The sequence below is a fragment of the Trichogramma pretiosum genome, unplaced genomic scaffold (genome assembly GCF_000599845.2).
Source record: "Trichogramma pretiosum strain Unisexual culture from Peru unplaced genomic scaffold, Tpre_2.0 scaffold12, whole genome shotgun sequence".
Taxonomy (NCBI): domain Eukaryota; kingdom Metazoa; phylum Arthropoda; class Insecta; order Hymenoptera; family Trichogrammatidae; genus Trichogramma; species Trichogramma pretiosum.
Window position 1 is genome coordinate 164,670 of NW_019641690.1, and position 26,692 is coordinate 191,361.

General features: G+C 33.5%; 2 protein-coding genes across 3 annotated transcripts in view; both read right to left on the reverse strand.

The window, feature by feature from the left end:
- Nucleotides 1–775: 775 nt before the first annotated feature.
- LOC106657916 (glucose dehydrogenase [FAD, quinone]-like) lies at nucleotides 776–5,155 on the reverse strand. Of its 2 annotated transcripts, none has more exons than XM_014379624.2 (5): nucleotides 4,981–5,155; nucleotides 4,019–4,259; nucleotides 2,521–2,841; nucleotides 1,183–2,453; nucleotides 776–1,112 (listed from the first exon to the last, which is right to left on the reverse strand). In XM_014379624.2, exons 2-5 carry the CDS (start codon nucleotides 4,235–4,237, stop codon nucleotides 890–892), a joined length of 2,034 nt encoding a protein of 677 aa, XP_014235110.1. In that variant the 5' UTR covers nucleotides 4,238–4,259; nucleotides 4,981–5,155; the 3' UTR covers nucleotides 776–889. The 2 variants fall into 2 exon arrangements, with proteins under 2 accessions (XP_014235110.1, XP_014235109.1); XM_014379623.2 differs by having other exon boundaries at nucleotides 4,019–4,265.
- A 9,137-nt stretch (nucleotides 5,156–14,292) lies between these two features.
- LOC106657934 (zeta-sarcoglycan) overlaps nucleotides 14,293–26,692 on the reverse strand; it is a 30,163-nt gene continuing 17,763 nt past the window's right edge. Inside the window, exons 3-5 of the mRNA XM_023461831.1 lie at nucleotides 18,079–18,268; nucleotides 17,799–17,991; nucleotides 14,293–14,919 (exon numbers count right to left, since the gene is read on the reverse strand). Of these exons, the coding sequence (XP_023317599.1) occupies nucleotides 14,580–14,919; nucleotides 17,799–17,991; nucleotides 18,079–18,268 (723 nt within the window). The 3' untranslated portion in view covers nucleotides 14,293–14,579. The remainder of the gene's footprint in view (nucleotides 14,920–17,798; nucleotides 17,992–18,078; nucleotides 18,269–26,692) is intronic.

The window sequence follows — 26,692 nt, forward strand, 5'->3', positions numbered from 1 at the left end:
ACATATAAACATTTTGCCAGTTTCCGAATGAAGCGTAATTTAATATGCATAACTGCTATGTTGCTTGAATTTCGACTCGTAACAAAACGAATAGTGAACATTAAATCCTCTTTTGCAAGTTTACGCTAGTGACGAGTACGAATCTTTAGAAAGATTCTTAACAAGGTGAACTTTGACGCATATTTTCTAATTAAACATTAAACATTGCCAAGTACAAGTCAGCAGGCAGTCAGTTCTTTTGATTGCATTTCATGCATAACACGCTTCGATTCGTCGCCACCGAACGTAGCGTAACCTCCTCTCGCTCGGCTCGTGTTATAACAATCAACTGGATATTACGGTTCGCTCAATGGCAAGTTGTACGAACGACGTGTAATGTCTCACGCCAAGCGCGTGCGCTCGCGTTTACAGCTAAACTAGGTATAAAAGCCTTGTAATACCAGTGCAGACGTATCGCATGAATAATTAATGACCTTGGCTGCGGAGACTCGTCGCGTAGCTGCTGTCAGACAGCACTGTCAGTGCACCCTTTGCTTGTAAATCGGTCTGACGTGCATGACGAGTTGTGTATAGGATATCTTCGGTCAGTGCTGACACATTTGAAGAGAGCGGAAACTAATTTTAGGAAGTATAAGGAATAAGAAAATGTGAAAGGAGATTTGTTCAAGCCCTTGCACATCCTCCCAACATAGTAGTCGAATATCAAATAACAAAGTGTCATAATTATATAAATTATATTAGTTCATAATAAATGTATTATTATTTGTCTTCCATTTATTTCATAATTCAGTTAAAGGCTTTATTTAATGAACGTATTCAAAGTCTGTTTTTGAAATTCTCAAAAGCCCGATGTGATTTCCATGTTGACATCTTGTAATGGTCGACGACATTAATGGTGTGGTCTCTGACTATTTCTAAATCCAGAATCGCGGGGATATTCCTGTGGATATGAATGAGGAAAGTGTTCAAGTGAATGATTCGGAAGATTATGTGGAAAAGACGGTGGGCTTAAATCTACATAATTCGGTGGATGTGGAGGAGCGTAATGTAGATTCATTCCTGGATGATGATGAGGACGATGAATATTACCTTTGAACAAACCAGCCCATGATCTAATAACAAATTTTAATATTATTCAACTTATAATTTCTAAAAAGAATTAAAAATGTTTAGATATAGTACCTGCGAGGGCCTTTTAACCAATCGTCTTTGATCATATCACTCCCCAACTCGGCAATCGCGAGTGTTGGAGCATGAGTATTACCTCTCGTTAATTCAGGCATTATTGATGCATCAATTACCCTTAAACCTTTCATTCCCATTACCTTCAAAGTAGAATCAACAACAGCTGACTTGTCATTCAATGATCCCATTTTGCAAGTACCAACGAAATGATAAATGATTCCAGTATAATTTTTTGCTAAGCATTCGTAATATGGGTCTGTGGCATATTCCAATTCATCACAATGTGGATATGGAATTCTTGTAGCTTCAAAGCCGGCTTCTTTGAATGCTCGAGTTTCAGTCAGTAATTTTGTTAAACGTGCACCCTCAGCCACAACTTTAATATCATGAGGATTTGAAAAATAATTGGCATGAATTAAAGGTTGCTTATTCAGAGGATCGCTTGGATCCAGTTTTAATTCACCACGACTTTTTGGGCTAAGTGCGAGCGTTGTTAACCAGAACCCATCGTAATATGGAAGAAGAACGCGTGGTCCATTGATATCTTGATCATATTTATACTTAAGATAACCAACTTGAATGTCAGGAAGGTCAGCTACTGGTTCGTAACGTGTTTTCAAAAATGCTATGTTATCCATGAATGGGTTAACTGACATAGGACCTTCATGAGTATTCATCCAATGAATTAAATCGTTTTGCATAGTACTAACATTGAATGGTTTAGAATTTTCAGGAACTTTAACGCTGATAGGAGTAATGGAGAAATGATTCTGTAGATTTTTTCCTACTCCTGGTAGGTCATGAATAAGTTGAACATTTGATTCCTTAAGAGTTTCAGCAGGCCCGATTCCAGATAACATAAGTAATTTCGGAGAATCTATAGCACCTGCAGAAAGAATGACCTCTTTTTTAGCATTGGCAACTTTCAATTCTCCATTAACTCCTGCGTATTCAACTCCAGTAATAGTTTTTGTAGTAGGATCTATTATCAGTTTCGTAGCCTTTGAATTCGATCGGACAATAAGATTATGGCGTGTTCCACGAATGGGGCGAATGTAAGCTCCATTTGAGCTTTGACGAGCTCCGTGAATAGTAGCATATTGCATTCTAGATGTCCCTAAATTGTTGCCAGAATTGTAATCAATTTCTTTTAAACCAACTTCATTCCAGCCGGCCATAATAACTTTAGCATTCGGATCAAAGCTAGAAGCTCCTTCAATGGTTTGATATCCTCCTACGCCATGACTATAAGGGTTTTCTGCCATAACCTAATAATAAAACAAATCCATATATCATCAATAAAAAAATTAGGTAATAAATTAAATAGTATGTTACACGTGGAATCCTTAAATCTTCGGATCTTTTGAAATAGCTCAAAATATTGGGCCAAGTCCATCTTCCATCTCCAACTTGATTAGCCCAATTATCATAATCCCATTTATTGCCTCGAACAAAATGCATACTGTAAAATACACTAGAACCACCCATCACTTTACCACGTGTCCACGAACATTGTCGATTTGGTTGGTTCATGCATGCTTGTGGTTCTGGTTGAGTAGTATAACCGTAATCTAAATTCGTTCCTCGTAAATAAGTGACCAAACCAGGAACATCAGCATATGCAGGTTCTTCATCTCCTGCTTCCAGTAGAAGAACCTAAAAAATATTATTTTCGTTAATAAGTTAAACATTTTTCTATTTATTTACATTATTTCGTACTAATGTTAATCTTTTGGCAAGTGCAATTTTCATTTATTTTCTTAAAGTTAAGAAATATCCAATGCTTGTAAAATCGTAAAATGTGAGCTTAGAAAAAAAAATGCAAATACGTTGGCAAAGGCCTCCTCCTAAGAAAGATCCCATTTTCATGTATAAATGCTTATTAAATAGGAAATTGTTCAATTTTTATATTATAAGTAGAAGTGAAAATAGTTTTTCACTAAAAATTCGACAAATTATGAAATTTTCAAACTAAAGAATATAACGGAAAAATTACTCACTCTCAATTGTATATAATTATCATTATATAAAATTATAATAATCACCACAATGTCAAATAAGATTAGAATTGTGACTAAAAATGAAGGTCATTTGTCAACTATTCTTATTAATTATAATATGATGCATGAAATCGCCAAAAACATAGCCATTTTTCGACGTTTGTTGCATGTTTTTCGACGTATATTTTTGTCTATAGTGCGTTATACTTCAAGGCCCATTACTAAACTTTATCAAGCAGTACTTGACATCTTCAGGGAGCTTTTTACATAGTTTTATAGACGATAAACCGGTTCGAACTCGATTAGATATCGTGTTTTTTATTTTTTTCAAGTTATTTAGACTCTACAAGCTCTCAGATTGCTCCAATCACTTTGGAATATATTTTCTTAAAAATTTAGACATTTCCAACAAGGAAAGCTTATTGACATTTCTACTTTTGAGTCATTCTACACTGATATGGGAATTATTTTGATATTTGCGATTTTTAATGAATTTCGGAAAAATGCTAAAATAGCCAACTGTGGGACTCTGAAAAATGTCATAGAAGGCCCCAATTAGTCCAAAAATTTTTTGGGGCAAATCTGACATCGGAAACAACAAGTTTTTCATATTAACAAAAAAAAAAACTTTTTTTGATGTCCCACTTCACGGAAAATAGGTCATATATAAATAAAATTATCCAACGACACCAACTTTAAAAACTCATTTTTACATTTATCTCAGAGTTTCTATTATCAAGAAACAAAATTAACTAAATAGAAATTGTATAGTGCTTAATACCTGAAGAACATAAATTAGTAATTTAATTAATAAATGAATCGTTAACACCTACTTTGAAACTTTTTTCTTCTGACAAGCGATTAGCAACAACACATCCGGCACTTCCAGCGCCCACAATTACAAAGTCAAAATCGGTAGATCCATCATCGAAACCCACGATGTGTGAATCAAAGGAAGTTCCCAAATATTGTGCCAGTAGAGTTAAAAAGGTCAACATAGATGCATTGCACTTGCCAGGAGCGCAAAGAGCTCCGTTGTGCGTCCAAACCATCGTACTTTCGCCAATTTACTGCCTGAAACTTGAGTTAATTTAGCAACTTGACTTAAAAAACGTTGGCTCTTTCTTAATACGGAAGCAAAAAAATTGTGTCAATAGAAGAACAACTCGTTTGTTTTTTTTTATCGATTTCGATGAAATGATAAGATACTTATCAATATATACGTTCTTATAGACATTTTAGTTGCTAATGAATTTTTAGTTACACCCGATAAAAAAAGTTATAAATATGTTATCTTAATAATTATAACTAAGTCGTGTTAAATTTAAAAAATGTAAGAAAATTATATTTTGACATTTTTGTAAATTCATGTATATTTTAATTGATTAGATTAAGTTGCAAAACATTTTAAAAGTAAATTATCAACTTTCTCTAGAGAAAAATTCATCATTTTACAAGAGATTTTCAATTTATTCGAAAAATTGCATATTACAGAATATCATTTTTTGATTAGGATTTCCTAATACAAAATAATATTTATGTAACTCTGACTCTGTTATCATCTTAATTTAATTACATTGCTTAACTATAAGAATGACTCTTCTTTTTTTTTAAATTTATTCGGGAAATGTAGTTACATAATAATTATTTGGTTGACATGTATCACTAATGTTATTGACAGTATATTAATCTATGATAATGAATCATTGAATTAAAAATCTCAAGGTGTTTACTTAAACAATTCATAAACCGTAAATAATTCACGAACGGAATTTTGAAAAATAAGTGTACTCACTTTTACTTTGTGTTCAATTCATCCAATAAATCAGGCAGAATAATGTTGGTTGAAGTAATAAAATCATCAAAATTAAAACTAAATTTTTTTACAAATATATAAATTTAGGGAGAAAGATAGAGAAATCTGAAGCCACCGATAAAATATTCTGTACTCTTGAAATACGAGTCGCTCAACGGCTGCAACGACTCAACTATCATACTAATCGATTCATGCAACCACGGAGTTCCGCTGGCATCCTTGAGAGTAATAATTATTTGAGCATATTTTTTTTATTAGGAACTGCATGAATCGTTCATTACATACATTTTTATTAGGTATTGCAAGCTACAAATTTATGCCGTTTATTAGATGTTATTAAATTGTCTATGCATTTACCCGTAAAATACGTTCCTATTTAACTACACGAATAATTATTTTACATTTCTCGTAGTGTCAGTCGAACGTTATTTTATTTTACAAATTAAATATGAAAATATACATACTTTTGTAACATTGCTGCAGTTCGCATTTATATACAGATTAAAGAGCCACAATGATGCGAGGTCAACAAGAGTCGACGAAATAATAAAAACTGTTGGTTTATATGTTAAATGTCGGCTTTAAGATGCAACCAGTTAAACGTGTTATACACAAATAAGTAAATAAAACTGTATATGAATCTGTTTTATAGGGTGGGAAGAGTCCACAGACCGGTTTGACCATGATGTCGACTTCTATAGGACTTTGGAAAACGATACGCGAATCAGACAACACGTATGTTTTAACGTACAAGTCCTTCTTAAGCAGACATTCTAAAAAACCAATGACTAATTCTTCATCGTCAAGAGTATGTTCTCAGATCAACAATATATTGCAAAAAAAGACAAAAAAAGAATAATCCTAATAATTATGGAAATAATCAACGTTTATCACGAAGTTTATAAATAAGGTGACTTAAATCCATTTTCGGTCGTCATAGCCTTGACATTTTTGAAAAGTTTCTTATATTTGAAGGAGCACTAAGCGGATAAGAGGATTTTTGACCATGATAATAAATAGCCAGAAAAAAATTGCTAAATAGCTAAAAGTTTTCTATCGAAAGAAATCTTTACAAATTTTGACAGCCGAATTTTGATAATAGTTAGGGCATCTTTTTATTAACATAGCATAGATCTTCGAAAATTACGTAGCGTGAATTTGTCGTTATACTTATTCTTACCTTGAATGCGCAAAATACTCTTTTTCTCCGAGTCTCCTTTCGTTGTGAAAGTTTTCAAACGTTTCGAGTCAAAAGTTCGGATGCAAATGAACGGATATGTATATAGATACATACGTATATATACGTATCTATACGTCTATAAATATATATATAAAAGAGACACATGCACACGCTGCGAACTTGGTTATATAGCAAAGCTCATTCAAACTCTTTGAATTTGAGAGGGCTGCTGCAACCTAGTCGCAGGTGACTTTTTGGTGCAAATTAAGACCTCTAATTTAACGGTAATTTTTATCAAGTCGCCTGATGTGCATGTATACAGATATACGCATGCAATGCAGACGCAGATCTTTAAAACGAAGAAGCGAGATACTTCTGGATCTAAAGAAAGAGAAAGAGCAAACGACATGCATTATGCACACCACCGGCTGTGCAGCAACATTCAGTTCTAAAAGTACTGCAGCATCTTGAAAGATGAACCTTACGGGTTTCTCTTTCGTTTTATCTATCTTTCCCACCCTTCGTATTCTAGGCTAAATGTGAATTTTCCGTATATGTAGACAACTTTTTGGTAAGTTTATACTGCGCGCAAAGCTCTTCGGATAAATAATTTCATTTCCAAAACAAATTCTGCTCACAGAGCTAAAATTTCGCTGATGCCGTGCTTGACCTGCTCCTTTAATAAGATGTAAAAATACCACGTTATTAATTTATTTCTAGACTACGATTCTTAGCATAAAAAAAAATAAATAAATAATAAGGGATAGAATAAAAACACACTGTACAGGAAACTTAATGCTTATTTTTTCGACGGTACACTAAGAGAAATGGCTTGGAAAAAACGCGCATAATAAAAATTACTATAATCGATAAAAAAGTAGAACCATATTTAACACATTATGAAGTTTGTTCAGTAGTATAGAAAAGTAAATTAAGTAATTAATTTCCGTCACATATTACAGATTTTATCAGCCCCTAAATGAAAATTTTTATTTCATTTACTTATGTCAGTTTTGTTCGAATACTCGCAGAGTGATGATATGATGTTTGACTCGCTCTTGATCATTAAGTGATGCGAAGAGTGTTTATGAGGGTTGAATAAATTATGGCACAAAGTCAGTTAAAGGAGAAATAATGAACTTTGTATGAAAAAGTGTTTCTACTAAAAATACAATTAACTAGAAAAAACATGTTTTTTTTTTATGAATTTTACATGTTTTTAGGTCTTTCAGGGGAAAAAAGTTTTATTTTGATTTAACAATGAAAATAGTTCAATTTTGAGCCTAATCGATGGATACGATATACGAACACATTTATTTTTCATGCTACCCCAGCCGAAACTAACCTTTTTGGTCCCTGCGGCCAAAACCATAAAATTAATTTCTGCTGACGAGATTTATGAAAAATACTCGGCTTCTTCGTTAATTACACTTGCTTGAGGTTAATTGAGGCTTTCGAATTTGTCGCTCTTTAGGGACGTACGATACTATTTCGACATTTATATTATTTTTGATTTTCGATGGGGTTTTAATGGGTTTTTAGGTTACAAATATGATTTTCGACAAAAAAATCTAAATTCTTCATCAAATTACATCAAAAACCATGTTTCAACACTTTTAGTTGCATCTCAGGATAGCAGAATCAAATATCAAAAATGAATATTCAACTTGGAGCCCCTGTAGACCCAAGAGAGATGGACCCAGAGGACTTAAATTTTTATTTTTTAATATACTCTGTAAAAGTACATATTTAGTTTCTATTGCATTCTTTCAACAATTAATTCTTCAATGATATAGCCCGTATATTAACCTAAAATGCATGTACACGCATAATGTCCTTGAGTGCAAAAAACTCTATATATCGATATATTTCTTTCTCGAGAAGTTTGTTCGGGAACCTCCTGAACTGAAGATGGCTAAAATTCATGGATTTTTTTATAGAATATACGTCTTAAAAGAAATTTAACGCCAATTCCAATTATATCAAGTTTATAATTGAAAATTAAATTGTATTTTGACGTGTCTCCAAGTGAACTACACATTAGAATCATTTCCAATTGAAAAAGTGATAATTGATGAGATCAGTTTGGCTGACAAGAAGGAAATACGTTAGAGCCATTAATTTTTATTTTTTGATAACATAGCTTAAAATCCATAGGTGTACAAGAATTGATTACTTTGAATTACCTTAGTTGAATATTTAATCGCGAAATCAAGATTAAGCAGCTGCATGAAGTCCGAACTATCTAGCGAGAAAGAGGAGAGCTAGAGAGAGAGAGAGAGAGAGAGAGAGAGAGAGAGAGAGAAAGGGTACAGATAAGACATACCTATGTCATGAATAATTCACCTCAACCCATCCTCCACATATATCTTCAGACTTTAATAATTGCAAGTGTATTTCTGTGCTGCAATAAATACCAAACATATATGCTTTAAAGTAATACCAGTCTATAACTTTTTTTGGAACTAAAGAAAGTGATACCATAACAAGCAGAAACCACAACGCGCACGCGCGTAACAATAAAATATCATTAAAATACTTTGTGTTAATTTGCGCAAAATGAAAAAATTGTTTCTCTTCCGCACAGTGGCCGCTAGACTATCTTTTCCAAAATTGTTTTTTCCTGATGCTCACCTTTTCTCTCTCTCTCTCTCTCTTTCCCTCTTTCTTTCCCTTTCCTTCTGTCTCTCTTCTTATACGATGCGGATGGATATAAAACTTTATGTTCATATTGCGCGAGCTCTCTCTCTCTCTTTCTCTTTCTCTTCACATAAGAGCTCTCTACAATTTTCAATATTACACCATGCTCAGCTCTCGGCTTGCTGCGAACGAAGGGGCATAATCATCTCACGCGTTTAAGCATGCCCGCGTGCCCAACGCGGCAAACAACGACGCCACAATTTCAATAAACTTATAGAGTCTTGAAAGCTTTCGAGTCCTCGTCATAGTAGACGTCGTTTCCTTGGCTGCGTCACTGCCTCAAGTATAAATAGAGCGAAGAAAAGAAGACTCGACGGCGCTAGATTTTTGCATTATATATGAATGTGCAATACGATGCGCTTTGTCTTTTGCGGAATTGCATTTGAAAAAAGTAACGTATTGTCGACTGCAGCTGCTCGAGATCTTTCCAGGATAAATGACACATTGTTGCGGTTCATGTGCGTCTCTGCAGCGCTGGTAATGACACACATATGTTTTAAGATACACCAATATATTTTAGTGACTGAATTTTCAGTGAGAAAATTTCAATTAAACGTAAGTTTAGTCTTTTATATAGACTATACTTTTCACTAGAAAATAACAGCAAGAAGCTTAATTTCACCGTTCAAATTCCAGCACGTTGTAGCATTTAGTATATATGCGTATAGTTTGGCTGGTAAAGGAAAAAAAATCATCTTTCGTAGTAGAAAAATCAGCATCTCATCTTCCACTTAGCAAAGAAACGACGTCGTTCAAGCTTTCTCTACTGCGCTAGGGAATTACAATTTAGTCGTGCAATTCCAAGGGTGTAACATAGGATACACGCGCACACACCCACCCTCTCCCTTCCTCTCGTAGAGTCGATTTATCACTGTGTGTATATGTGGAAAAGCAAGAGAAGAAACTGACTTAGCTTGGCTTCTGCTCATAAGGGGAGATATTGCGTCGACGCGTTAAATTGCACCTCCTGCCACTCTAGAAATTTTTCTTTGCATTTCAACATATCTATGTGTAACTGAGAATGAGAAAGTTTACATCAGTGGCAGTATAAACGAAATGGTGGGCAGCTATTTTCGCTGAGACTTTTTTTCGCTCCTACACGCCTGATAAACAGTACATACTGCCAAGACATAACATAAGTTTTGTTAAAATATTGGAAAATTGTTTTTATAATAGATAAATGCTATGAAAAGGCTAGGGTTTCCTTGCGCCCAATTTTTATCCATTCACAGGAGACGAACTATTTATTTTTGACCTTTTATTAACCAATTATAATATGCCATATTTCATCTGAGAATTGCTAGGGAATGAAATGAATCGCCTTTACTTTTACTTTATTTATGAACACTTTATCCAGAAAGGCTTATATTGATAAATAAAACTAACATATAATAACATAAAAGCTTTTCTAACTTTGATGAATTATAAGTATAATTCTAATTTTAACAAAACTGAGTTAACGATTAATATTAATATATGGAAACTACATATATATAATAGGTTCTCTCAAGCAAAGCGTGAATGATAGAGAATACTTGATCGGCCGATGCAGAGTAGTTACACGCACTGCCGCTTCTTTTCTCGTTGAGTTGAACGAGTTAAAGTGAGCGTGTCAGCCCACAGTGTGTTTAAGAAGCAAATAGGTTTTCCAAAAATACCACCAAATTTCGTTGTAAAAATTCAAAAGTATACAAACCATAGAATGAAAATCCTAGCTGTTACTTTAGTAAAATGGCCCTCAAACTGCATTAGCCTGTTTTTAATCAAGAGTCCCTAATTTTGACTTCTCTTTCAATGCTTTTATGTGTGGATGAGATTGTGCACTAATCTCAATCGGTGGTACGATAAAGTGCAACTTATAATATATTCAAAATATTTGTAGTACTCTCTCACGATAAGTAGAAAATTTATCTTAAAATTTTGAATTTGATTAATTTTGAAAGCCGTTTCAAAGTATAAAGAGTAAAGAAAAAATTCTTCTCTAGATATACCCTGGGTGATAAATTCTAGACAACTAAAATGGAGGAGGAAAAATCTGTATTTGCCAATATTTTATAAAGATTATATCCAATACGCAAATTTTCGCAGAACATTCATTTTAGTACTACAGAGTACACATCATGTGAAACATTCTTGCACGTAGATATATGTGTATTTCTAGAAGTAAAAGCTGAAAAATATCATCCGAATGAGGTCGCACACATTATGCTCGTCGATCCATGAAATCGTTAGAGTGCGTCCAGACGAAACGTTAGGAACTATCAATGCCCATCCGTTAGGTGCAAGTAAATATATGGGCTGAACCATAGTAGCCGTGATATTTCAAATATAGAAATTGAAATAAAGTATGTATTCTTAAAGAGTGAATTAAAGAATGAAAATTACGAAAAATTCAGCCCTCTATGTTCTCCCATTATGGATGTACAGAAGCTTAAAGGTTGGATTTTCATTTTTTTTAAATTTCATTCTGCTTTTCTGAGCTGAATAAATAATACTCTTGTAATCTTAACTATGTAAAATTAAATCTCAAAACACCTTCAGAAAATATAACATAAAAGTCCAGAAATAAAGTTGTTTGTCTCATTCGAATGGGCTACGGGTGTAATCTGCTGAGGAGATGATGTTTTTTGATTCCTTTATTTAATTTTTTACTCCTTTGATTAATTATAGAAAAATGAAAAACTACTTTTCAGCCATAGTAGATTTATGAGAGGTGAAACTGCGAGACTGAAACTTTCACATGCGTATCATTAAAATTATAATTTTTGTCATATTAGGTCAACTATGGTTTATCCCATATATACAGCCACAATCGTAGACGACACAATCATGCCTGAGCGAAGCTATAACGCTGAGACTTGTATGCTACTTCTTGGTCGTTTAAAGAAATTATATCATGATTAAGGGGAGTCATACACCAATTCATTCCTCTTTGTCATTTTTGTGATATTAATCACAGTTTAATGTCAATCTACATTTTCAACATAAAATTGACATCTCTTAGCACTAAAAAATGTGAAAAAAGTTGCAGAATATGCCTTTAATCTAAAAATCTTCAGAAAAGTACCCTTTATGGGCTGAATTTTGTAGAATTTTGATTTAGACCTTCATATCAATTCTATTATTAAATATATGCTTCATTTACCACAATTTTTTACTAACAATATCTTCGGTTCTATTGATTATATTAAGACGAATAAAAAAAGAAAAGTTTTGTCTTTTTGTGGACAATAAAATGAAAAAGTTTATTTCTGCTGGGGGATTCATGAAAAATACTATACGCACCTATGTAGCGAAAAAGAAAGCCTCAGAGCACATGTTTATCAGCCTCGGCTTGGCCTCGGACGATAATTACACGTGCTCTGAGGCTTTCCAGTTTTTCTCTCCCTAGGCACGTAATATACTATTTTGAACACTGTTTTTATTTGCATAAAAATATTTTTTTACTTTGCATTCTAACTTTCATCTTTATAATTCAATAATAAATGCAAGTTAACGATAATTAATATTTTTTTATTGATATACAAGATATACACCGCTGCTGTAGCAATTTTTGTCTGCAGCGCATATTTTTTTAAACGTAGCCACATAATATTCAATTTATAATTTACAAGCCTTAAAATGAATAAAAAAGGTTTCAATAAGTGATCACCTCATCAGAATTAGATACATACATTTCGTCAAGAAATTGACCGCAGAGTCATATGAATAACACATAAAAAACGTGACTTATTTTTAAATATTTATTTTGAACGTTTTCTACTATCACCTTGACGAAATAAAACATATGAAAGTGTTAAATATATGATAAACTACGTTTTATAAACTTATAAATTTACGTAGGCATTCAAGGTTCAGTTCCTGAGGACATATTTATAGTTCAACAAATAATTATTTTTCAATCAAAATCATGAACGAAGGGAGAATTGAGGGTCTATTTCAGCGGAAAATTCGTACACGAAATTTTAGAAATGATTAGATATATGAGAATCATCATTTTATAGAGATTGTATAGGGTTATTTGGAGTTTCGTGTATGTTACAGGCAAAACCCGAGTTTTCCTAGGCAAAAGCAGATATGCCTATGATTTTCGGACATAAGTGCAGAGCCGTTAAAATTGTTGGAAATTCTTAAAAACTTTATGCGAAACTTTTTTTTAGGCAAAACAAGCGATGCCTAACCAATTTTATGCATTTTCTTGTAGTCTCCTCTGAAAATTCGTGATGTTACCGATATAAATACTAATGATTCAGTATAAATTTAGGCATTTTCGTGAACTGATACATTAAAAATCATGAATGAATAATTAGTCATAAATTTGTTATCAATTATCAATTTAATAGCATAAAACTAATATTTTAATTAAGTACTAGCTTTGAAGCATTTGTCAATATAACGTATTATTGATAAATATACAATAATTTTTACTTATTTAGACAATTAATAATTTCTAAAATTTCGTGTACGAATTTTTCCCTGAAAAGTCAAACCCTTACTAACTTACTGGGTGCTTCTTATAAAAGAACTAAATATAATTTTTTAATGAATCAAGTAAAATTTTGTTTTTGTATCAACAGTACGATTAATCGGTCTAATTGACAGTTGACATATATACAGTGTACTTTCAAATTTCTTACTACTTGATAAATTAATCAATAAATAATACGTTTTTAGATTATTTTTCCGTTGCAACAGGTTGTATATCTCATATGTAGCGTGAATTATTTACAAAATAATGCAATAATAATAGTAATGATAATACATTCATTAACCAAAAAATAATGTATGAAAAATTGACGTTTGTATATAAATATAAATAAATATCATTGCTTATTGAAGCAGTTATTATAACGTTTACTATGACAGCGAATAATTTACACACTATAAACTATCGTACGTAAAACATAACAATTATAACCACTGCGCTAAATCTACATTTTTATATTATAAATGGAAAAAGCATCTTTCATGAAAGTGATCATCTTTTTACACGTGAGCTATAATATTTATTCGACTTTTTTATTTTTCATTATGTTCACCTTATATGTTAAAAAAGCGCATTGATATACAGAGATTGATCGTATCACCATGAATGGAATTCAGGATCGAGACTGGATTCTCACTTATTAATTTTGTATGACATGATGTTGCAATTTTACAATTCAAAATGTCTGATTTTTTTATTCTTTTTGTATATCATAAATAATCAATTTAACTTCAATTATTAAGACTAATAATGAACAGTAGCGTTTAATGTAGAAAATTAACCTATTAACGCTTAAGACGACGAAATTTCGTTTTGCTTCAAAATGTGACTGAATGTTCAGGTTTTTTTGCTTAAACGTACATTGAAGTTTTAGCTAATTTCTCCCAAGCAGGGTTGAAAAATATCGTTTGCAACTAGTCCGCGAGGAAGTTGACTCGCCCAGGAGTCTTTGCAATAAATTTTTCTCTACGTATACCATCTTAAATCTAAGGCCAGATTCTGAAAAGGCATTAAGTTTCACGACAAAATTTGTGTTTGCGAAATTTTTCTAAGGCCCAGAGCATTGAAAAAAATTGCATTGTAAAGCAAAGCGAAACTTCATAATTTTGAGCGTTAATGGGCTAAACTCTAACTCTTTGCACCCAAGCCTATTGAAAAAATCAGTCATACTACATTACGATCAGGATTCGATGAATATACTTGAAAGCTCGCTCAGTGGCAGAGACTATGATCAGCTTGACAGGGAGCATCAGGCGGCGCAAGAAACAATTTTCCATCCTCGCAGGCGCACAATTGATAAACAGAAACACCTTCCGAGCGAGTAGCACTGCTGCTTCCACTAGCAGATCCGGACTTCCTAGAGGACGATGTTGTCGTTGCATTGGAAACTAAACCTCGTAGATACACTGAACGAGCTTCGAGCTTCAAGGAACCTTCGCGACTGGTCAAGCGTAGTTCTGAGAGGCTGCTCGCACTCAACTCGCCCGCCGATGATTCGATGTTTATCCTCTGTGGAGCTCGAATCTCCAGCGATCTTGTGGCCGATTCCAATCTATAAAATAATGCGTAAAACCCCTTAACTATATTATATCAGTGGATTATCAAAGATGCATGAGTGGATTTCAGAAACTTTGACAATTTAAGAAACTATGACTTAAATTCCGTGTTGATGTGTATTGAGTCAGTCCATGCGTTAATTTGTTGAAAAATATTGTTCAAGTTAGGTAAGGATATTTGTTTGAGGTTGAATAAATCAGTAAGGAAACAATAATTAGTTGAAATAAATTAGAAATGTAAGTTATATTGAAATTATCATTTATTAACAAATACAAATTAATTGCTTGAGGTTCCACTGCATGAGAAGCATGCAGACTCAACGATTCGATTCTCAGGGATGCGAGTCCATGTCGATGACAAAAACGAATTAGATTAAATCGACGTGCCAGTGTTGAAAGATGCCTCTTCCGTGCAATATTCTGAAGGATGGTTTTTTGCGCGTTTGAAATGACATCATGTTAATGTTTCATGTTTTAGAACTAAAATTGAATGCTCTTCAAGAATCCTCAGAGCTGGAATAAAGATAATAGTTAAAGTTGAAGCTTCAAACGCAGAAATACCGAGCACCTAAGTGGCATCTTTCTGCTCTGCTTTGCGGAGCGGCATCTTTCAGCACTGGCACGTCGAAATGATAAATGAAGCTACTATGCAAATACCGATATGGCTCGAGAGATAGATAAGATGTTTAGTGTACTTTAATTATCGCTGGCCATCCTCTACGGCGACGATGGTCCCAGGTCTATCTGATGTTGGTTGGCAAGATGGCAGGATGGCAAGCGTCACCTTGAGTTGGTCCCGCGACCAATTATTAAAAGTAATTTAAGGCCTATTTTCGAATCAATGAAAAGTGATGATTTTATATTTGGAAAAGATTTGGCGGTTAATATCAAACAATCTTTAAATGATGAGAAGAGCTGTGCTCTTATTAAAGGGAAAGAAAATAATTTTAAAAATAATTTTAAACATTTTAACAGTCATCGAGGTGCTTTGAAACAGTTCGGCAATTATCGAGAGGGGCATCAGAAAATACCGTTCAAGAAATTCCCATCTGCAAAGCAAAACTTCTCGAAACCAATAAATGGGTTTCGTCGTCGCGATGTAAATCAGAAGCGTTAGAATTACGGGGCGATTGGCAACATTTTATGATCATTGGCTTAAGTTTACAGACGAAGTTTTTGTTTTGAATTGTGTTCATGGTTATGATATTGTGTTTGATGTTCCGTTGCGCCAAGCTTTTGTTCCCAAGGAACGAATGTGGACAGCTGTTGAGAGTAATAATCTTGTTGAGGAGCTTAATAGATTGTTGAAAATAGGTGCGATTAAGCAAATGATTCTATTAAATATAATGTTGAGTTGTCTGAGAAAAGAAAGTTAAGTATTAAAAACAAGCTCAATGCATTGAATTTCAGTAAAAGTTATACAATCAGAGATTATGCTCAGCTTCAAGGCCTTTTGGTATCGGCTTTTCCGGGTGTTCAATACGGCATGTTATATACTAAGAATTTATGATGGCAGTATGCGTTTGTCAAAGGCTACCGTAGATGATCTTGAATGGTGGAATCAAAATATTTTGACATATTTTAAACCTATTTATAAGTTTGATTTTAAGCTTGTGATTTTTACTGATGCGTCTCTATCGGGTTGGGGCGCTTCGTGTAATAGTGAGAAAATTCGCAGGGAAACTTGTTGTTTTTCTCGCTTTGAAAGCTTTCCCGGATTCTATGAGTAATTGTGAAATTTTATTGCGTATTGATAATATCGCACTTTCTTATATTAACCGTATGGGGGGTGCACGTTACGCTAAATATAATTTGTTAACCAGGAAAATTTGGAAATGGGCAGAAAAAAGGCGTATTGGGTTATTTGCGTCGTATATTCCTAGTCGTGAGTATATTGTCGCTGATGCACAATCACGGGTCACTAGTATTGACACCTAGTGGGAGCTTTCTCCTTTTGCTTTTCGTAAAATTGAGAAAAGATTTGGCAATTTTTCTATCTATTTATTTGCATCTAGAGTTAATAGAAAATGTGATATTTTTTGTTCATGATTTAAAGATCCGAATGCATTTGTAGTCGACGCTTTTCCAATTTCTTGGAAAGATTGTAATTTTTATGCGTCCAGCAAAGCGTTTAGTAAAGGCGTTAGTTTGGATGTTATTAAAAGTATTGCCGGCTGGTCAGGTAAGTCCTCAGTGTTTGCTAAGTTTTATCATAAGCCTATTGCTATTAATAATGAGTATTTAATTGCTTCCATTTTATCTTAAAATGTTTCTGAGTTTATATTGCGTTTCTGTATTCAAGAATAAATTGTGTAATCGCTATCTGATATAAATATGTGATATTTATTACTCTAAACAACTACATTAATCATGAGCACAAGGATTGATGTATAAAAAAATTGTTAATCAAACGAACTTACCTTAAGTCAAGTTCGATTTGAATTATACCTAAATCCTTGTGTGAATGATTAGCACCCTCCCTGTATTTGAAATTTTCCCTCTCTACATCTCTTGCGATTACATATCTCTGATGATATGAATGTTTTGTATCGCTATGCGGTATGAAGCAAGGTGAATTCATTTGTTTTTTTGGGTCTCTGAATGTTCGTGGTCAACATCGAATTGACGATGTACTACATCAATCATTCGCACAAGGATTTATGTATAATTCAAATCGAACTTACTTAAGGTAAGTTCGTTTAATTAAGAATTATGTATTATGATTTGCATATCAAGTAATCAAAATTACATTGGAAATTTTTTAAATGTCGTAACGAAAATGTAAGCTACGTGAAATTCTTTTTAACAGTGAAAAATGCAAAGCTTCTGAAATAAGTCGTATAAACTATTAAAGGAGTCAACTATGTGGTTTTACTTTAAATCGTGTCCAGCTGCTGAAGTGACAAGTGGAGTTTGGACACTTCCTTCGAAAACAGCACCACCAACTCCTGTAACTTTGAGATTCTTTGCACCCACGACAACACGATTGTTGCTTGACAAAAATATTAGTTCCCCATTTGGATCGGTTATTCGAAAGGCCTTTGCTACACATTCGACTTTGTCCTCACCTATGAACATACACATAAGCAGTTATCTGTTAGTAATCAATTGGCTCGCTTTTTACTGATGCAATTTATAATTTTTAAATTTCTCACTCAGTGTAAATCTAGCTAGAACTTGACCAGTGTCGCTACGCGCCGAGGCAGTAAAATTAGTCCAAGACTCGAGTACAAGATTACTTCCACGCCGTGATTTTACGCTCGATGCAATCAAAGCATCGAGGATGGCAGCTTGGCCGTGAAGCTCGATACCTCCCGGTATAACTTTTAATGAGCCTATGCCATCCTGAAACAAAAATAAAAATCATATACTTGTAAGTTCAATTTTTTTAAGTGAAACAGTAAATTAGTCTTTCAATAAATAATACGGTGAATCTTGTTGCAACAAATAAATTCTACAAAAGTAATTCAAAGACGTCTCGATACTGCCTCCGTTCGAAAGTTATGCTGGTTAGATACCAGCATACCTACGCACATACACTCATACACTCTTTTACTCATATACTCATATATGCACTAATCAACAAAATTATCGCAACATAAAATTTCATCGAAAAAGAGGAAAATAGAATACAACTCAAAAAATAAATATGCTCGTCTCCAGCGATTAGTTTGGTGATGGTTGAAACAATATAAATCATTTGAGAGCATATTAAAAAATCGCAACGTTTCAACCATCACCAAAATTTATGAGAAGATGTATTTTGATGTATAAAGTGCATACTTTGTTTCAATTTCATTTTTTTTACTATTGCGATTGACGTGATATAGCCCATATATTCACATACACACACACACAAAGACATTTGTTGAGAATTAAATGTAGTTTCCAAATACTTGAACCATATTGTCTTACGACATTTGGCTCAAACCCTTGTTTTCAAGCCTATTATAAAGTCTCCTCTAGGAGGAGACAAAAGTTTCCTATTGAATTTGTGAAAAATACTGTTTTCGAGTCAATGAAATGCTTCTTAGCACGTTGATAACTTTGTTGTGACACATGAAAAAACTATATAAGAGAAAACTTGGAGCATTTTGCAGCAAAAGTCATTCGATTAGCTGCAGTGACTCAGAGTTAATTTTTACCCATCCATCGAAATTATACTGAATTGGCGCCACACGTACACTGGGATAGACTGAACGTATTTTGACGCTACACCGAGAGGCTTTAATGGCTGTTGCCCCATTTCGTGATTATCAAAATTAATCGAGCCACCTACTGCTGGCCGTACTAATTGCCTATGTACTGCATACCTGTATAGGTACCTTCACACGTACATACGTGAAACTGGCGTGCTGGAAGAAGCAGTGTTAAATCCTGAGCATAGCCGCCAAAAGCATGACCAATGAACATCGCGTGACAGCGAAGCCTCACTTTGAATATTGTACATAAATGACAATTAGTATATCTTGATATTTATTGTTGTGAACAATAGTGAGAGAATGAAAACATCAGAGTTCTCATTGTCATTGGTTACTTCCATTTTTTACGATTTTAATAAGATAACTTTTATTTTGTAAAACAAAGATATTGAATGTACACTAGAGAGTATACATAGGCATCTCATAATTCCTTATTAAAGCTTGAATGAAACGAATGAATGGAAAGGCAAAGGTGTTTGAATATCAAAAAATCAGATCAAATGAGCAAACCATATATAAATGGAGCTTCGTTATGTGTTTGCTCTACGTCCGTAATTATTCATCATAATCATCAATATTCATTAAAGATAATAAACAACCTTCAATTCAACACGATTCGTCGATTTTCTGCATTGCGCATGCTAGCGTCATTTTTTACTTTTCATCCTCATTTAAAATTGTGAATTTTACACTCTATTGTCCATACGTCTGGCCATCGGAATGTCGGACTATTTAATGTAACATTATTCAATGGAATTTTTGTGTATCAATAAAAAAAATATAGTTATTTTATATCTTCAATGTATACGAATTAAGCATCTTTCATACTGGAAAAAAAATTATCTCTGAATGTGTACGGATATGCATAAGAAAAGAAATAATTTTCATGAGTTACATAGATATGTGCGTACAATGTACTCTCAAAGTAGTGTACACAGACGTCGAAAAGATTCATTAAGTTTTTTGCGGTATGTAGTGAGTGTATGTGAAAAGAGAAACATTTTTTCTCTTTTTCTTCGGCTTCGTAAAAGATGAGCAGTAGCGTGCATGTGTACAAAAAAATAACAAAAAACGAAATTGAAAATTTGTCCATCACATCAAACTCAATTTCGTTTTTTCATGCTTGGAAACGCTGACAAGATAATTAAAGAAGTAAAAGAAAAAATAGTATATAACAGTAACATGATTAAAAATCTCGGTTAATCAAACGAATTTTCATCAAAAGTACTAACTTACACCAGTCAATTTTTTTATATAAAATCTTTCTATTAAGCCCTTTTATATTATTTTGTAAATATTTATACTAGGGGACGTATGAACTTTTTGGCTTATGAAAGAATCGTAGAAATAAATTTCTACACAAATCAATTACAGAATTATCTAAAAGTTTAATGTATAGTTAAAGCTAATGAATTACAGCAGAAAATATCAAAGTTCACTTGATAATGTGAAAATTTGAAACAGTTCCATAACGAGTGATAATATAATTACTGTTGCAAATATATTTTCAACAATTCCATTAATGCTACTATACCAGTATAATTCGTTAGTTAAGAATGAGAGTGATTGTGACGCTCTAATCATTATATTACGTCATTGAATAAGAAAGGGTGAGCAAACTGAAGTCATTTATGCATTATACAGCAATAATTGTGGGACATCACTCTCGTCGATTTGTGCACGCAGCTATGTAGTATGTTATACTTATAAAGGATCCATACACGTACACGTGTACACAAAGTCTAAATCATGTTTACGAGCTCGACTCGTTATTGCGCGAGCTGAGTTATCACAGACAATTAGAGAACGTATTTTTCTGCCCTTAACCTGAAAACGCGTGCGTTCACGCGCATTTGTCCGACCACGTCAGTACGTCACAGGATCTCTGACAGACCCAGGATAGATATGCAGCTTTGAGTGAAATTTTTTCTTTTCATCGCCAAACTTACGCTTCATGTAGCTTTTAATCAAAAATGTCTTTCCAACCGTGCATCTTAATAATTAACGATTAACGCCGCTGAAGAGAAAATTTGTATTCCTTACACACAGATAAACGCAAGCAATTTCATTGATTCAGAGTGGAACAGATTCGTTTTTTGTCAACTACATACACTACTCAACTAAATTATCGCAACAAAAAATTTCATGTAAATTTTGTCGATTTTCAAATGCTTCTATCTTGGGCTACATTTATCGTATCGATACAATTTGGTTTTTGATTTCTTGGAAATCTTTGCCTCTTTAAATCCATGTATACTATGATTAGGTTCGAGTTAATATCGAACTACCAGTAGTATTCGAGCGCAAAAATAAAAATTACTGAAAAAAATTGATTGTTTAAATGTGTAACCACACTACATAGTCCAGTCCAGTTAGATCTGACTCTATGTTAAACGTGAAAAAATTCGCAACCGGCGTTTCTCACCGGGATTTGTTAGGGTTCGATGGTAGGAATAAAGTAATAACAAATGCCACAGTTGAGTCGATTGGAATTTCAACAATTGGGCCCTTTAAAATTAGGAAAATTGGTTTTTCGGCTACAGATTGAAAACCGTACATTTTATAAAAAAAAGTTTCAAGCGAAAGTTGTAGGTCCTTGCAAGACCTTCAATTTGACATATATAACATTGGAAATCGGTTCATTTGATTATCGAAAACGCCTCAATTGTCAATAACAACAAAAGGGACTTACAGACATTGCAAGAATATCTAAGTGGGCTCAAATCAAAGATAACTACTTCTACTTTTGTAAAATAACATATTTTTATCATAGATTACAAAATAAGAAGTAATTATCTTTGATTTTAGAGCACGTAGATATTCTTGCGATGTCTGTAAGTCCCTTTTGTTGTTATTGACAATTGAGGCGTTTTCGATAATCAAATGAACCGATTTCCAATGTTATATATGTCAAATTGAAGGTCTTGCAAGGACCTACAACTTTCGCTTGAAACTTTTTTTTATAAAATGTACGGTTTTCAATCTGTAGCCGAAAAACCAATTTTCCTAATTTTAAAGGGCCCAATTGTTGAAATTCCAATCGACTCAACTGTGGCATTTGTTATTACTTTATTCCTACCATCGAACCCTAACAAATCCCGGTGAGAAACGCCGGTTGCGAATTTTTTCACGTTCAAAACTAATTTGACTGGACTAACAGTAATTTGTTTATAAAAATATAACATAAACCATCGCAAAGTACTCTTTTCAACGAGTACTTTCCTACACAATTGAAAAATGTCTCGGATTTTAATCATGCATCTGAATAATTTTAAATATACCGCCTGGTTTTAGTCGCTAACTCATTTTTGATGTCCCTAGATACGTAAATGTCAAGTATTATGACTCAGCTTTCCATTAGTGTAGGTTGCGGCTTCAAATTGTACATTTTAGCTATGCAGCGATAATTATTCTATTGGAAAATTCACGTGTTTCAAAAAAACTGTCACCTCCGTGGAAATGAATATCTCAAGCTATGATCATTCTTTTTAACCGCTCGCACCGTCAAAAAACTCGTTTTTCAGGCAAGGTATCATTCGTACCCATGAAAATTGTACACTGGCATTTGTGTACAAGTTTCATGTGTACGAATGATACCTTGCCGTTTTTCATGACCGAATTTCGGGTTGTACGGAAAATTTTTTGCGTTTCTTATTCTTCATACTTAGTTGATCAAAGCAGCGATTTGCCACCTCCGTGTGTGTCACCTCCGTAACCGAAAATAGTCAATTTTAAGCATAAAATTGGACATAGTTTTCTAGAAACGAAATCTCAAGGCCCCGCATTCAATGATTATTCATATTTTATGGTTTAAAAAAGGGTAAACTAGTTTGCGCCGTTCAATGTGAAGAAAAAATTTTCACCATTTTTTCATTTTCTGTACACGAAAAAGCAGACTTCAGGAGAATCAACCATACATGCATTTAAAGAGGACAAGATTCCCAAGAAATCAAAAAACAAATTGTGTCGATACGATAAATATAGACCAAGATAGAAGCATTTGAAAATCGACAAAATTTCGATGAAATTTTTTATTGCGATAATTTTGTTGAGTAATGTATATTAGACTGTCCGTTATTTTCGGAATTGCTTAAATCCTCGCTCTCATATCTTGAAAGCTCATTATTTGCCTTACAATGAAAGAAAATCACTGTCCAACCTCAATAAGTTAATACTAGATACAGCCACACGCGTCAGCTTTTTCCCATTTAAATAACATGGGGAAATTTAAAAAAAATGTAAATTGAAGTTTTAAACCACTTAAAATCGCTAAACCTTGGGCGTAGCGACGGTTTTCACTTCCTGGTACACCCATTATGAGTAATCAATACTTACAGGAACGTTCTGAACGGAATTTCGTTTGTGCACACACGATATACTCAAAAATTCGAGAAAAACAGCATATAAGCGTTGTTTTTCGATATTTTACAGTAAAAATAAGCGTAAACGATCATCTTAGATAAAGATAAAGACTTTTAATTTGACAGTAACAAAACCTAACGACGTTCATTAGAACCAAAGTTATAGGTATTCAAAGATTCTCTGAAAATTCAAGTATCGATTTCACTTTGAGCGGTTCACAGATTCGATACCTGATTTTTCAATTGAACTTCAAACACCTGTAACTTTGGTTCTAATGAACGTAGATAGATTTTATTACTATCAAATTAAAGGTCTTGATTTCTACTTTGACGTCAACATATCTGAGATGATCATTCACGCTTATTTTTTATAAAATATCGAAAAATCACGCTAATATGCTGTTTTTCTTCATTTTTTGAGTATATCGTGTGTGCACTATCAAAATTCCGTTCGGAGGGTTCTCATAAGTATTGTTTAATCATAATGGGTCTACTAGTAAGTAAAAACCGTTGCTAATCCCAAGGTTAAGCGATTTTAAGTTGTTTAAAACTCTAATTTACATTTTCTTTAAATTTCCCATGTTATTGAAATGGGAAAAAAGCTGACGCGTGTGACAATATCTAGAATTAACTTATCGAGATCGGACAGTGATTTTCTTTTATTGTAAGTCAAATGATGATAAGGGGCGAGAGCGAGACTTTGAGCAATTAGGGAAATAAAGGACAATCAAATGTATATCTGAAATACGTTTAATGTAATTTCTGATCATTTTAATGATGTATATTGTGTCCCAGTTTGTCGTGCTAAATTGTCAGGTCATAAGGTTAATTTTAAAAATGACCAAGACCAGTAATAGGCCGATATTTTTTTAGGCTAAAGTATATTTTCCGGCTCGTCTCAAGCTTCAATTTCGTTCCTTTTCTCTTCCTGTCGTCGCAAGTCACAAATGCGCGCGAAAAAGATAGAGAAAAAAATACATCCGTGATAGGCCCTCTCCATTAACCTAATTGAGCGCAAAAAGAGATAGAGAAAGGAAAATTTTTTTGAATAGAAGACGGCTCGTCTCTCGCTATTGTTAACTTTTTTCCGATGTATATATATACTTATATATATATAAATATATACACTTCTGGGTCGCGAGAATAATCATTATCATTATTATTAGTACAGGCAGTCAAGCAAGTTGCTGAAATATATCATTTCATGCATATATTTGCAACATGTACATTCATATAGTATATATGTGACAGTGAAAAGCTTCGATATTTAGTGTGCTCGTATATTTGTATAGGTAAGTATAAAAATATCAGTTGGCGAGCTTGTGCTAGAGCAGAAGTGAGCGAGACCCCTCAAGGCATCATTACCGGGGTCGGTGTTGGTGGTGTGCGAATAAGGTTTCCTGTGGTAGTGAAGAATTTTTTTCTTCGGCCTTTGCCCATTCCCCCTTTTCCGTGCAGTGGATGGCAGAGACAGCGAAGAGCGGCGTTATGCCTCTCTTTTTCGAAGAAAAGGAAAGCGTTGCTGTTCGAGGATGTAATTTTTATTAGCTCCGTTTACTTAGTATTCATTTTATAACGAGATTCAACAAACGCTCGTGCACTAGCTTTTGATTTCAGTATCGAGCTCATCATCATTCATGGTGATGTATTTGAACGTTCTACAACGACAAAATGAAATAATTGTATATATTTTACCAAGAGTGATCCTAATGCTGTTTTTAAATTGTATCTTATGATATAGCATGATGGATGGATAAATTTTGCTTGAATTTGCGAATAAAAAGTATAATTTGACGTCCAATGAATTTTATTCCTGATTGAAATGAGTACTGTGGCACGGAAACGAGAATGAAAGCGTAAAATTTCTATTAGGTAGAGAAAAAAAATCGAATTATTACTGCACCACAAATTTACCGAGATTCATTCGCTCTTGCAGAGGGATATTGAATCAGATTTTTTCTTTTGGCCCTTCGCACAAGTCTTTTTTTTTTGCTTACTCCGTGGAGAAGATCTGTAATAGGCTCGAAAACGTGTTTTGGAACCAGATATCGTACGACAATTTGGTTTACATATTTGGAAAATAGATTAAATTTCCAATAAATTTCCGTATGTATGTATGTATGAATGTGTGTGCACGTATGTGGGTTACCAGCAAAATCGTGAAAATTCCGCTGCAAATATATTGGCAAAGAGCTTCCTCGTGAAAGAATTATCGCTTATACTTTAATTTATAAATGCTAATAAAACACTAATTTTTGCTGCTCTTATTTTTAAATCACTACAACTCATGTAATCCAAAAACCACTTAAACTGTGTTAAAAAAAATTTCCACAAAAAAAACTTGAAAATCTTAATAACTTTCGGTCTTCATCCTCAACCCAATCGACAAAAAATGCAATTTATTTCAATAACATTCACTATCCTATTATTGAGAAAACTCGTTCCACATACATACATACATACATTTACACAGACAGACACACATAAATACCGACATCAGTCGCAAATTCGATCTAGTTTTCTGAATATATACTCGACTTACACGAGATACAACAATTGGCTAAAGTCCACACTAGACCCATCACAAAGCTTCCTCTATGAAGAAGAAAGGAGAGTTGTTGAATTGTATCTAAATCAATTGCATTTTTTGTCGATTGTTGTAATAATGAAAGCGGAGAAGCGATTTTAGCAATATGTGTCGGAAAAAATTTTTTTTGTGTTTTTTAAATTTTTTTTCAAAACTTTTGCTAAAAAATTTTTTTTCAATTTTTTTTTGAATATGACAAATACTTTTCCGGTTTTTTTTTTGTAATCATCATGAAAATTAAGCCCTTTAACATTCATTTAGGACTATAGGAACGTAAAAATGCGCTGAGTATTGCGAAAGTTACAGACTGAAAATGAAATGTTTTTTTTTCGTAAGGGTAGCTCTGCTATAGTTTCGAAAAAATGCAACAATGGTAATGTATGCTTTTTTTGATTAATAACACAGCTCTACAAAAAAAAAAAAATTTTCAAATCCACCGACCGGACCTAGTGGACTTTATGTTTTTGGGGTCGCTGAATCCGAATCCGGGGTCGGTTTTTCAAGGTTGGCTCATTTTAGAGGTCATTTGAAGGTCAAATAATTGGAAAAGGGTAAAAAATCTGAAAAAATTCATACATGGGTTTTTGAGGATGCTGAATCCAAATCCGAGGTCGGATGA